We start from the raw sequence: 14,085 nt of genomic DNA on the forward strand, positions 1-14,085 counted from the left end.
TTCTCCAAAAAAAGAGGCCTGATCCAGATAGGACACTTTTGCAGTCCTGGGGCTGGGATCAACAAATGTAGGTCCCAGTGATGCTGGTGAAATGTCTCTGAATGATAGTAGTGGGTTTTGGACCAAGCTTTTAAAAAAAAAAATACTGTTCTTTGGTCTAAGCACTGTTTTCTAGTCTAACCACTTAAAATTACTAAATATATATATACTTATTAATCTTTTTGTATTTAAACTTATTTTCAGGGAAATGTTTTTTCTATTGTTTTATCATTTTTGCAGTGATCTTCTACTGTACTCCTGTGTTAACATAAATAATTAGAGAGCCTTGGATTTGTCCAACTGTAATGCATGCTTTAGAAATTCATTTATTTGTTGCAAAGGCCATAAATATACTCTTATAAATGCATACTTTTATTTATAAAATTCACTGTGCTTCTCTTGCATTTTTCAACAGGGTATTAAAAATTATATCAAAGGCTCAGAATGAACTTCTATTATTAATTTAGTAGGTGTAGTTATGTGTTCATTTCTTTGTACAGCTTTTCAAATATTTAGCTTTTTAATGATATAGTAATATGTTCATTATAATGAATTACAGTATTGGTGATTCTTTCTGTAACAAGGGTTTTGCTTCACTGGAAATATTTGAGACTTCATTAAAAATTAATTGTATCAATTATTTCACTAAAGCAAAGTCTCTCTAATTTCCCATCTGAAAAATGTTTAAATTGCTACATGTAAGTGCATGCTTCTTTCCCAGTTATGGTCCAGATAGTCAAGAATCTACATAGTACTCACTTCAGTTACATATATGCATAAGTTGAAAATCCAGATCATTAGCTATTTCTCTCTATTAACTCCCTTCCAGTAATGTCTCTGGTTTAAATCCCTAAATTTGTAGGCTCTCTCTCTCTCTTTCAGAGACTAATGCCAAAGAAGTTAATGATGGTAGTTTCTTGTTGTTAACAGTTTAGATTGAAGTAGAATCTGTATATGCTGGTTATTACATAAATATATAGGAAGATACCACTTAACTCTAGACACATTTGACAGTCTAGAAAGATTTTTATATATATAAAAAAAATGAAGGAAGACTACAGGTAAGGGATAAAACATACATGGCCAGTGTAACAACTGGCACGTAGCTTATCAGCCCATTTTTTTTCTACATAGTGCCCAGCTTCTCTTCTTACTAGTTCCTCCTCTTACTTCCCTTGTAGTCATTTAATCCTGTAAATGCCGTGCTTAATCTTACTTGGTTTCTGACTCCATGAATCTAGTTACTTTATGGTCTTTATGGCAGGGCACTTGATGTGTCTGCCACTTTAAGAGGTCAGGCAGCCCCCTGAGCCACTGGCAGGTGGGGGTCGGGGCTAATTGTGGAGTCAGCTGACCAAGGGGGCTGGTAGGGGAGGCAGGGCCTGATCAAGGGAGTCACCTGTTTGAAAGATGGCTGGGTTTAGACAAGGTATAAGTCCAAACCCTGACAGCAGGGCTGGCAGTAACATCTTGGGAGCTGGTGTAGGCGCATCACCCAGCAAGAAGGCTGCCATTCCTAAATGCCAGCAAGGAGAATGACTCATGGAGCTTTGGGTAAGAACTAAAGGGATGGAGGACGTTCCTGGGGACCCAGTGAGGGGTCTAGAGCCTTGAGAAGGGGACTGAATGCCTGGAGCCTGTTGAGGGGCTGGAGATCCCAGAGAGAAGGTTTAACTGCACAGGGGCCTATTGAGGGTCCCAGTGAGGTCTGAAAGAGGGGCTGAGTGTTTGGGAGACCTAATGAAGGGTCTGGGTGAACCCGGTGAGTAGGGCAGTGTGTAGGTCCAAATGAGCCCAGCAAAAAAAGGGGCTGCATTAGGGAAGACCTGTGGAGGAGGTCTTGGGGCAAGTCCAGAGAGAAGAAGTGATCTATGGAAGGGCCCAAGAGGGCAGACCCACAGAGATGAGAAGACTGACAGCTGGAGCTAGAAATCTCAACTGGCCTGTGTGGGGCCAGGGCCCAGGAGGGGCTGGAAGGGTGAAATAGACTACATCAGAGCTGGGAGAGCCTGGAGTTCACAACTGGTGTAAGGTGGGGCCAGGGCCTAACAGAGGCTGAAAGTCCTTGTGTGGTCACAGCCAAGAGGAAGGAATCAAGGGGCATGCAGCCCAGGTTGATGGGTGATGTTAGGCCATCTGAGGAGGCAGGATCAAGGAAAATGGTCTAAGGGTGAGCTGGAAGCCAGAGATGGAGGACTCATGTGGGAGATGGAGCCAAGGCCAGGGGGTCAGGTGATTAGCAGCTCAGGAGGGGTGTGGGACATCTAGTGGGGAGACCAAAGAGAGACGAGTAAGATCAGGTAGGCCTGAAGACCAGTCCTGGGAAAGACCTGAAGCTGTACCCTACTGGACCTGGTTAGCATGGTGGGTCTGCCTGTGGTGCGGCAGCCTCCGTGAAATGCCACCCCAGTGAAAGGCTAGGATGAGGGTCCAGAAAGCCTCAGCTCCCACTGTTCTATGGGTTACCCTGAGAAGGGGAAAGGCTAGGGTAGCACACCCCAACAGAAAAGCATTGGCAGGGAACACTGGGACCATGTGGGTCCAGCAGCCCAGCGAGGGGCTGGGGAATTAGGGTGCAGGACCAGACAGGTTGAAGGGCCTGAGGCCTATAGTGAGGCCCAGGGAGGGGCTGGGAATAGAGTTCAGGATCGGAGGGATCTGAGGATCTAGAGAGTGTCTGGGAAAGTGGAGAACTAAAAGGGTCCAGGACAAAGGATCAAAAAGGGGCTGGCAGTCCAGAGAGGGGCCAAGAGGGAGACTGAAGGGCCTGGTAGCCTAAGGAGTGGTTGTATGAGACCAAGCAGTCTGAGGGCCCAGAGCAGGGCCAGAGGAAAAACTGAGGGATCTGGCAGCCCAGGAAAGGGCTCTGCAGAGAGACCAAGAGCTCTGAGGCCCAGAGAGGGGCTGCATCAGCAGGTAGTAAAGCATCTGTAAGGAGGCATGGGGCATAATGTAGAGAAGGTATGGAGCCATGCAGTTGGCCCATAAGGTCAGGACCACAATCTGTGTGGTCATTATAAGACAAAGGCAGCTTCCTGCACTCTGTATAATATCTAACATCAAGGTAGAGCAGGCGAGAGCTGGGCAGACTGCCCATAGAGCATGGTATCTCTCTTTTTTTTGGTTACCCTGTGACAGTCTTCATTATAGGCATCTACATTCATCAAACATTGATGGGTGTATCCTCAAAACAATGCTATTATTCCCCAGTTGAGAGATGAGAACTGAGGTAGAGAGAAAGTGGTGAATTTAGGATGTAAGCAAATTAAGAACAGGTGAAGTCAAGCCCAGGTGATCTGCTGTGAGATGGGGTAACCAACTACCCTAATTCCCACAGGAAGTCATTGGGATTTGGACTCCCATCTGTTAATGTGCCTATGAAATCTTTGGTTGTCTGTCCCTATTCTCAAAGAGCCTCTATACTAAGGGACCAAAAGAGGAACATTTTGATTTTTGTGAGCTTGAACATGTTTAAAGGTGAATTAGCAGTAGTGTTGTTGTGGGAGTGAACATTGGTAGGCAGCCTAGGCTACTACAAGGTCAGCCAGTATGTTAATCAAGGTAAACTATCTCAAGCTAAATACCCACTTTTTGTTTACCGAGATAAGACCCAGCTGACTTTGTTCATTGTTGCATGGATTTTGTGGCAGAGTGTAGAACTGAACCTTTATCTCATAATTTTAATCATTTAAACCTTGACCCATTTATTAAACAGCTAGTTCAAAGCAAGTCAGGTGTTTCTGTGCTAAGAGAGAGCTTAGTTGTATCCATTTATTAAGGAACATTAGGTGCCAGATGTGGGAGGGGATAGTGCAGTGCCTCTACTTGGCAGTGATTAGGCCTCTTCTAGAGTATGGTGTGCAGTTTTAGGCATTACAGTTTAAAAAGAATGTGGAGAAGTTGGAGAGGGTCCAGAGGCAGGCGACAAAGATGACAAAGGACTTGGAAAGTCGTGTAAGGAGAGACTGAAGGAGCTAGAGCAGGGGTGGGCAATTATTTCAGGTGGAGGGCTGCTCATGAGTTTTGGAAAGCTATCGAGGGCTGCATGACAGGCAGCCGGGGCAAATAAATATTAATTTTCTAAATTTTTTAGGGGCCCCACAGACTGGATAGAATGGCCTGGTGGGCCACATCCAGCCTGCGGGCTGCATTTTGCCCACCCCTGAGCTAGATGCATTCAGCTTACAGAAAACTTGCTTAAGAGGAGACATGGTGGTAGATTCAGCTTACAGAAAACTTGCTTAAGAGGAGACATGGTGGTAGTCTTCAACTACTTGAAAGGCTGCTGTAAAGAAAAGGGAGAACACCTTTTCTCTTGTGCTGCAGAAAGCAAGATGCAGATTCGTGAGGTTGTTGCAAAGTAGGTTTAGATTGGATATCAGGAAAAACTTCTTCACTGTTAAAATAGTGAGGCAGTGAACTCAATTGTCTAGGAAAGTTGTTCAATCTCAGTTATTAGAGGTGTTCAAAAGGAGATTGGACAGGTATTGGTCAGGGATGATCTAGGCATAACTGTGCCTGTTCTATTATGGCTACTCCTCATGCTTCTGGGCTTTGTTGTTTGCCACATGGGGCCAGGAGGGAATTTTTACCCTCCTGCTGCTACCTGTATCACTGGTTAAAGCGTCTTCTCCATCTGCTCATCGTCAAACAAATCACCATATTTGGGGTTGGGAAGAATTTTACCCCATGGTGAGATTGGTATGATCTGTGTGGGGTTTTTGCCTTCCTCTGTAGCGAGAGCATGGACCGTCACCGGGATCTGTTGCAAGTGTGTTAACAACCTTCAACAGAAGCAGAATGCTAGCTGTGATGGTTCCCCTGTTTTATCTGTGGGAAGTTAGGTGTTATATCTTGTGTTGTGTCAAGGTTAATGATAGTTTTAATAAGAAGTTAGATTATGGATGGTTTCTATAGGATGGTTTGGATAGGGATGATCCTACCTCAGGTAGGGGTTGAACAAGATAGAATCATAGAAAATTGGGGTTGGAAGAGACCTAAAGAGGTCATCTAATCTAACCCCTGCTCAAAGTAGGACCATACCCCAACTAGATCATCCCAGCCAAGACTTTGTCTAGCTGGGTCTTAAAAACTTTCAAGGATGGAGATTTTACAACCTATTTACTACTTCCCCCACCTTGGTGTCATCTGCAAACGTTTAAAGAGTTCACTGCATCCCATCTTCCAGGTCATTGCTGAAGATACTGAATAAAACCAGTCCCAGGACTGACCCCTTGGGCACTCTACTTGATACTGGCTGCGAGCCAGACATCAAGCAATTGATGATTGAGCCCAATGATCCAGTCAGTTTTTTATCCACCTTACAGTCCATTCATCCAGTCCTTACTTCCTTAACTTGCTTCTGAGAATGTTGTGGAAGACCATACAAAAGCCTTGCTAAAGTCAAGATGTATCTTCTCCACTGCTCTCCCCACAACCACAGAGCCAGTCGTCTCATCATAGAAGGTAATCAGGTTGGTCAAGCATGACTTGCCCTTGGTGAATGCATACTGACTGTTTCTAATGACCTTTTTTCTCCAAGTACTTAGAAATGGATTCCTTGAGGACCTCCTTCATCACTTTTCCAGGGACTGAGATGAGGCTGACGGGGTTGGTCTGTGTCCTCCTTCTTCTCTTCTTTGAAGATAGGCACTATATTTGCCCTTTGCCAGTCATTCAGGACCTCTCCTAATTGCCACAAGTTTTCTAAGATAATGGCCAGCAACTCTGCAATCACATCAGCCAACTCCCTTAGTACCCTTGAGTGCAGTGTTTCTGACCGCATGGACTTGTACACGTCCAGCTTTTCTGAATAGTCCGTAACCTGTTCTTTTGCCACTGGTGGCTGTTTATCTCCTCCCCAAACTGTGCTACCAGGTGCAGTAGCCTGGGATCTGACCTTGCCTGTGAAAACTGAGATAAAACTGAGTACTCTTATATGCCTCTGTAGTTGTTTGTCCAAGTTTCCACTTCTTGTAAGCTTCCTTTTTGTGTTTAGCTCATTGAAGAGGTCCCTGCTTAGCCAAGATGGTCTTCTACTATATTTGCTGGTCTTCCTGCACATCAGGATGGTTTGTTTCTGCATGAACAGTAAGGTTACTATAAAATACATCCAGCTGTCCTGGACTCCTTTCCCCCTCAGACTGGGTTCCCAGGGGATCCTGCCCATGAGTTCTCTGAGTGAGTTGAAGTCTGCTTTTCTGAAGTCCAGGTCCTTACTCTGCTGCTTTCTTTCCTTCCTTTCCTCAGGATCCTGATTTCAGTCATCTCATAGTTGCTACTGCCCAAGTTGCCATCCACTACTATGTTCCCCACCAATTCTTCCCTATTTGTGAGCAGCAGGTTAAGAAGAGCACAGTCCTTAGTTGGCTGCTTCAGGACTTGCACGAAGAGGTTGTCCCCAATGCTCCAAAAACTTGCTGGATTGCCCGTGCACTGCTGGATTGCCCTCTTAGGAGATGTTAGGGTGATTGAAGTCTCCCATGAGAACCAGAGCCTGTGATTGGGTGACTTCTACTAGCAGTTTGAAGAAAGCCTTATTTACCACTTCTTCTTGGTCTAGTGCTCTGTAGCAGACACCCACCACATTATCCTTGTTGCTGTTCCCTGTGACCTTAACCCAGAGACTTTCAACAGGCCTTTCTCCAGTTTCATGGTGGAACTCTGAACAGTCATTTATCTCTTTCATATGAAGTGTAACTCTTCTTCCTCTTCTCCCCTGCCTGTCTTCCTGAACAGTTTATACCTATCCATGACAATGGGATAGCTCACGTTGTTCCAGGACTGTGCAAGAACTTCCAGTTCTTCCTGCTTGTTTCCCAGGCTCCATGCATTCATGTACAGACACCTGAGATAACTACCTGATTGCCCTAATTTCTCAGGAAGAATAAGAAGGCCTCCCTGTTGCCCTCTCCTGCTTGCACTTCCTCCAGATTACCCACTTCCCCACTTGCCTCAGGGCTTTGGTCTCCATCCCGTGGCTAACCTAGTTTTAAAGCCTTCCTCTCTATGTTAGTAAGCCTGTGTACAAAGCTGCTTTTCCCTTCATCATCAGATGGATCCAGTCTCTTCATAGCACTCTTTCTTGGAATAACATTTCATGATTGAAAAAGCCAAAGGTCTGCTGGTGACACCATCTGTGCAACCATGCATTGATTTGCAGGGTGCATCTGCCCAGGCCCTTCCCTTTTGACTAGAAGGATTAAAAGTGCCACCTGAGCACCTGTCCCTTCACTTGTGCACCCAGAGCCCTGTAGTCATTTTTGATCTACTTAGGGTCACCCCTGGCAGTAGCGTTAATGTCCACAAGGGTGAGCAGCATGGGGTAGTAGTCAGTAGGCTGGATGTATCTTGGTAATTCTTCTATGACATCTTGGATCTGAGCTGCAGGCAAGCAGTAGACCGCCTGAGATAACAGGTCAGGCTGGCAGACGGATGCCCTCATCCCCTGCAGAAAGGAGTCTCCAACCACCACCCATCACTTCCTCTTGGTGGCAGTGGTCTCAATCCTCCCCAATTTGGGCACGCCTGGTCTGGCTGCCTCCATCAATGGAACGTGCTTCTCCTCTGTTGCTACGGCTCCATATCTGTTCTCCAAACAAACTGCTGTAGGTGGAAATAAAGACTTCCACTTGCTGCCAGAAGTTATAAGCTTCCAGCTTCCACCTTCCTCTTCCATGTACTTCTCTAGCACTGCCTCTGGCAGTTCTTCCTCCACAGTCCTAGAGATCTCCTCCAGCACTGAACTGATGAAGTCTTCATGGTGGAGGATGCTTTGGAGCCTGGCACCTCCTCCTATAGCTCCCTTGCCTGCTCTCTGAGATGCACCACCAGGAAGCATTGCTCACATTGTGGGCAGTTCCCCACCTGGCTGTCATTGGAAGGAATCAGCAGGCTAGTCTCCACGTGCTAAACCAGGACCTGGGTGGAAGGCTCAACATTAAGCAGTCCTTCCTGGACAGACTCCTCATAGCAAAAACAAGACCTTCACTAGCAAACTCCCCTCTAAGCTGGCCTGTTCACGGCTCCTTGATCCCAATAGGTTCTCTTTTCCTTGCTACTTATCATCAGGTTTACAGTGAAGGAAGGCAATGAGAGAGTTCATAGCAATCTCCCTAGCAAACTCCCCCTCACTTGCGACTAGTTATGCAAGAGGCTTAAGTATTAGTCTAAGTGTGGTGTTTTAGCTATTTATGCTAACTATATGTAGGTTAGCTACTCTTAATTAAAGAAAGCTTATATTAAAGGCTCCCCTTGAAAGAAGAGGGTGGCAAACTGACTTGAGAACTGCTTGCAAACTGTCCTGTTTGCTGCCCCTGTTCATTCACTCCCTGATATCTGGGAGTTTCCTTTTATACACTGCTGAACCTTGACTGTCTCTGTCCCCTTGTTAGGGCTATTGTTAGACACAGCTAGCAGCACTCCCAGCTACTTAGAGCACATGCCAAAAATGCACACAGCCCACCAAATAAACACTCAGCAAGCCAAGCACACAGGCAGCCTTGGCTCACTTATCTTCCCAGAGCAGGATCTGGTGCCTGGCTCCTTCCTCTTGTTCCCATTGAAGTGCTTGCAAACTGCCCCTGTTCACTCACTTGCTCTACATAGCTTTTGGAGGACCCTTTCAGCCCTACTTCTCTGATTCTATGATTTCATACTGTTTTTTCTCAGATATTTGGCAATTCCATACAAGCTTCCTTTCCTCGAGTTTGAATCATCCAGCTTGTTAGATTCCATTCCCTGCTTTGGCAGCATCCCTCCATCCCCAGTCCCTCCTCTCTGGAGTCAGCCTACAGTTATGTGATAATTTCCTAGGTTGAGAATAAGCTGTACAGCTGTTAATCCTAAATATTGTATCTGTTCCTTCCTACTCTTTTTCCATCCCAAACCACTTATCTGAGATAGCCAGAAAGATAACTGATATATGCTGTCAGACTATAATAAACACCTCTTGTTTGCTTCTTAAATACCTTCATGATGCTGTCTCAGTGTTCTAGGTTAAACATCAGATCACTTCAGACAATTATAGGCTGTCTATATTACCAGAATCCAGTGAAGAAATGTTGTCACAGCTGTCTTTTAATTCTATTTTTTTTAAACTAAAATGGAAGACTCTTTCCAAGAGCAAAGTTATGGCAGTATTAACAAGCTAGAATGTAATATTTCCCAAATAGTAATGTTTTGGAGATGCCAAGTTCAGCTGCCAGCTTTTTTCCCAAAGTTTGTGGGTTTTGGAAGTTGAGAGGGTTTCGTTTGGGGCCAACTTCATCTAATAACTTAGGGTTTCTTGTGGCATTGTGGAAGAAGGTCATATTTCTAAGTAAGTGCAGCTAGAATATTCATCACAGGGTTTTTCAGCAACCTGCAGACTCCAGGAAATGAGTCTGTTGCTATTGTGGAATCAAAGCAGTCTATCTACTCTTTTGTTTGCAACCAAAGTTTGAAAGGCAAAACAAGTTTTTCAATATTAAGGGGGTGGATATGTAAAAACACTTGAGGACAGTTTAAATATTCGCCTCGTCTGCTATGGTATTGTCCTTTTGAGTCTGTTTTTGTACATTTGCAGGGTAGGGGAGATGAATCTCACGTGTCACTTTTTCCACTTGGGTTTGTGAAGGAAAACAAAATAAAATGGTGCATTGGAAAGTGCAGTATTCAGTAGATTAATATTAATTAATGTTTTTGAAGTGGCCCCTTATTTATTGAGCATGAAACCTGCACAAAACCTATTTTAACACAGAGTGCTATGATATGAACGTTCTAGCATACTTTTCTTTGATCTAGTCAATCCACTTTATAACCTCTTAGCAATGTCTTCTCCCCTTGTCCTATTCCCTTCTACATACAACCCTATCTTTTTGCCAGTCCATTCATAGCATCTGACAAAGCAAGCTGTTGCCTATGAAAGCTGTAAAGGTATGCCTGTCCTGTCCTGCCCAATACATTATTGTTTTCTAATCATCCTTATCAGTAGCCTCATTCACATAGATCAAGACTGCACAAAAGGCAAATACTATTGGGTGCCTCGTGGTTTGGATGCTTAACATCAGACACACAGAGGCTACTGTGCATCTGTCCTTAGAAACAACACCCACATAAGGCAGGGGTTTTCAACCTTTTTTAACAAGTGTATCCCTTCTGTCTCAAAGTTTCAGCTCATATACCCCTTTATATTTTTTTTGTGTGCTGCTGTAGCTGCCCCAGGAACTGCGCAACACCACGTGCCTGCTACAGTGGGGCTGCGCCATGCCTCTTGCCCACCCAGTAGTGGGACACATGTGGCGTTGCAGCAGCAGCTGTAGTGGGGCTCAAAGTGCATCCACCTCTGCCCCATGCACAGATTGGAGAGTTGGAGCATGTGCCCCCTGAGTCTCTGCTGGGGTGTACACAGCGGTGGGAGCCCCCTGCAACCCTCGATAAGCCTCCTGGGCTCTGATTGTCCCACCATCCAACCCAGCTGGGGCCCCATTCACCCCAGACCCTGCCCCTGCCTGTGCCCCACTCCCTCCCTCACTGTGGGGCCCTCAATCTACCCCCCCATGCCATTTCCCCCTCCCCTCCACCCTTCCCCCACAGACTTACCTGCTGGGGCAGGTGCGGAGTGCGTGTGTGCACGTATGCATGGACATGCTTGGCTCTCCCCAAATAATTTTTTTCCCTTCATCTATGGTCCCCACATGCTAGACAGGGAGAGGGGGCTGCAGCCACTCACATGAAGCATGGAGGAAGGGCAGTGATTGGTGGGGGTGGCTGCAGGGTGGAGTGACAGCTGGGAGATAAAAGGGGCTGCAAGGGGGGGTGTGTGTGTGTGTGTGTGTGTGTTTCTTGAAGGGCACAGCTATGACTTCACATTAATTAACCTCAGTTCATGGGTGAGTTCATGACCGACGTAGTCCCCGTCTGAGCCAGCAGGGCCACATAGCTACAGTATCTATGCAATATGACCTCCACATATTATGCATGTGTATGGTAAACAATTTGAAAGTATACGGCATTCATTCTGCATACCCCTTATGACCTTTTGAAGTACCCCTAAGGGTATGCGTACCCCCCAGTTGACAACACTGATGTAATTTCAAACTGGGCACCCAAAATGAGTAGTTATTTTAAATATTCTTAGCAAAAAAAATCTTGTTTGTGCAATATGGTTTTCTTTCTTTCAGTTGCACCTTTTTCCTGTGGAAGAGTAACAGAAATACTTATCTGAATTTGTATTTTAATAACTGGAATGTTTAAATCTGTATTTAAAAAGGCAACAGTCTATTTTGACATTCGCCATTCATGGGTAATTTTATGTAGCTTGTGATTACTCACCTATCTATATTTTACTCTGTGGTATTAGACACTTGATACTGTTCAGAATGATTGCAAAGATGTAATCTGGCCTGCCTTTCTCTATGATTTTGATATGTGCAGTACAGAGAGGACCGTTAAAGAGACAGCATAAGTTTAGAATGGGCTGTATGTAGTACTGCATATTTCCATTGTGACCTGGTGGTGGTGGAGTAAGGATTATAAATGGAGCTTTACTGGTTGTCTGTCATCCTTGACAAATGGCAACTTAGAAGAAGCACACAGGCTAGAAGGTAAATAAGAATGCTTGAGGAAACAAATTGAGTTGGATGATTTTTGTTTAAGTCAGTTAAATTTATTGAGAATAGGTTTTATAAATAGCAAGCTACTTACAATTTTGATGAATCATGAAGGCAAATCATAGTTATGAGAAGGGGAATGATGCTGGTGTATTTGACTATAGGGAATGAAGCATTAGAAGTGCTAAGGCTTTCCATTGTTATAGCTCACTAGTGCCCTCTTTTGGTCAGTAGTGACACCTTGCATTTTGGGATTTGTGAATCACCCCTTACTTGTGGATACAGATTGAATGAAGAATTTTAGTGCATTGACCTCTATATTCTATCTCTTACTCATTGGTTTTGGGTTTATTTTAGGCCAAAGAACTGCCGACATTCAAAGACAATGATTTTATTAATGATGGCCAAAAGATTCATATTGATGAAAACAACAAAAAGATGTTCCTTGAAAAGCTCAAAAAGGATGTTGAGGTAAGACTGATCTGCTCAATTCTGTATCACTTGCCACATTGTGCAGCAAATTGCAATTCCCCAGTAAGTTGCAAGTGCAGCTGCTGTACAAGAGTATTGGTAGCTCAAATCATTAACTAATGTTGAATGTATCGGGTAAAAACATTTCTTTTTAAATAAAATATAGTTTAACTTTCAGGAACTCCTTTTTGCTGCTTTGGCTGACTTGATAAGGATCCCTGGTGTCATGGCTGGTTGTCCAACATTGCCTGTCTTGATATAATGGTAGCATGATGATGATGATGCTACTGCTTACCACTTAATTCTTTACAAGCATTAAATAACATAATACTCCTGGAAGGGAGGTGATAATTGTTTTTCAATATACAGCAAAATTGCTGCTTGCCCAAGTCCTTCTGTTATGTCAATAGCAAAGAATACAGGTCTTCTTATTCCTGTTCTTATTTCCTGTTAGTGTCATTCCCTCTATTAATATCATTGTTGTTCTGCACCATCCTGTAGAGTATATCATGTGCTTGCATACAACACTTCTACTCACTGTTTTAATCCTGTGCTCATTTCACACTAATACAATATTGGAAATCATTAAGAAGGGAACTGAAAACAAAACAGAAAATATGGTGTCACTATACAAATCTATGGTGTGCTCCCATCTTCAATACAGTGCACACAAGTCTGGTCTCCAAAACTTCAAAAAGCAAGTAATAGAGTTAGAAAAGGTATAGAGAAGGGCATCCAAGATGATTACAGGTATGGATCGGCTGCTATATCAGGAGAGACTAAAAAGACTAGGACTCTTTAAGTTTGGAAAGGAGAAAGCTGAGGGGATATGATAGAGGTCTATAAAATCATGACGGATGTTGGCAAAGTGAATAAAGAACTGCCATTCACCAAGTCCTAGAACACTAGAACTAGGGGGCACCCACTGAAAGTAGCAGAAGACTATTAAAAATAACAAGAGAAAGTACTTTTTTACATAGCATGGAGTTAACTTGTGGAGCTCATTGCCACAGGAGATTGTAGAGGTAGATAGTATTGCAAGTTTCAAAAAGGGACTAAACCAGATACAGGCAAACACCGGCATATGTGCCAGAGTGTGGCACACAAAGGTGTTTTCCTTGGCATGTGTGCCTCAGGGATGGGACTAGGGCTGTGCTGCCACAAAATTGGGCCCCTCCCAGCTCCCGTGCCATCCATCCCTGGCACACCAACATCTTACAAGCCAAAGTTGTGAGTGTTTTTGGCACTCTACCAAAAAATGTTGCTGACCCCTGGACAAGAGAAATTAATGGATGATGGATCTATTAATAGTTATTAACTATACCCATTTAGAGAGACCCATGGATTTCCCTCCTTTGCAAAGAGCTCTGCAGGCTGGCTGAGTTCTTGAAGTGGGTGACTTATGGCTGCAGATGAATTGTCTTGGAGGAAGATCACTACATTTGCATTGGAAAAACAATTCCTTGTTGATTTTTGTGAGGACAGGTTTGTTGTCTGAGAGGGAGGGAAGTGAGAGAAGGGAATTGAATAGAGCGCTGAAGGGCAACAGACCAGTGGCACTAGAGGCAGGCAGCTGGCAAAAGTGGTGGGAAACCCCCGCCTGTTGAGAGGGGGAAGGGCAAGTCCTGAGTGCCTCAGCCAGCCAAGGCTGGACTCAGGCTCACTCACCTGGAGTCTAATGTAAGTGGGCCTTGGGGGTTGTGGGGCAGGGTTGGGAGGGAAGCTGGCTGAGGAGGTGTTGGAGAAAAAAGTGGAGTGACTGCCGCATGTGAGCCCCCCCACTGCTGACTCGCTGGCTGGCCGGGAGATGCATAGCCGCCACTGCATCGTTTGCCTGTGGAGCCATGTGGCCGGCCGTAGGAAGGCAGCGAAGGGTGTAGCAGTGGTGGCGCAGTGCATTGGCGGCCACCATGTGTGAACACTCTCATCTGGCTGCCGTGTGTGGCCTGCAGAGGGGCACCACTGCCCTCACCGCCCCCCCCGC

At 44.8% G+C, this 14,085-nt stretch overlaps 1 protein-coding gene across 2 annotated transcripts in view; it reads left to right on the forward strand.

The window, feature by feature from the left end:
* PIP4K2A (phosphatidylinositol-5-phosphate 4-kinase type 2 alpha) overlaps positions 1 to 14,085 on the forward strand; it is a 105,664-nt gene that overhangs the window by 79,054 nt on the left and 12,525 nt on the right. For both annotated transcript variants that reach the window (XM_019532119.1, XM_019532128.1), the window contains one exon: positions 11,988 to 12,101. In XM_019532119.1, the coding sequence (XP_019387664.1) occupies positions 11,988 to 12,101 (114 nt within the window). The remainder of the gene's footprint in view (positions 1 to 11,987; positions 12,102 to 14,085) is intronic.

The sequence above is a fragment of the Crocodylus porosus genome, unplaced genomic scaffold (genome assembly GCF_001723895.1).
Source record: "Crocodylus porosus isolate Cpor-Errol unplaced genomic scaffold, CroPor_comp1, whole genome shotgun sequence".
NCBI classification, from domain to species: Eukaryota; Metazoa; Chordata; order Crocodylia; family Crocodylidae; genus Crocodylus; species Crocodylus porosus.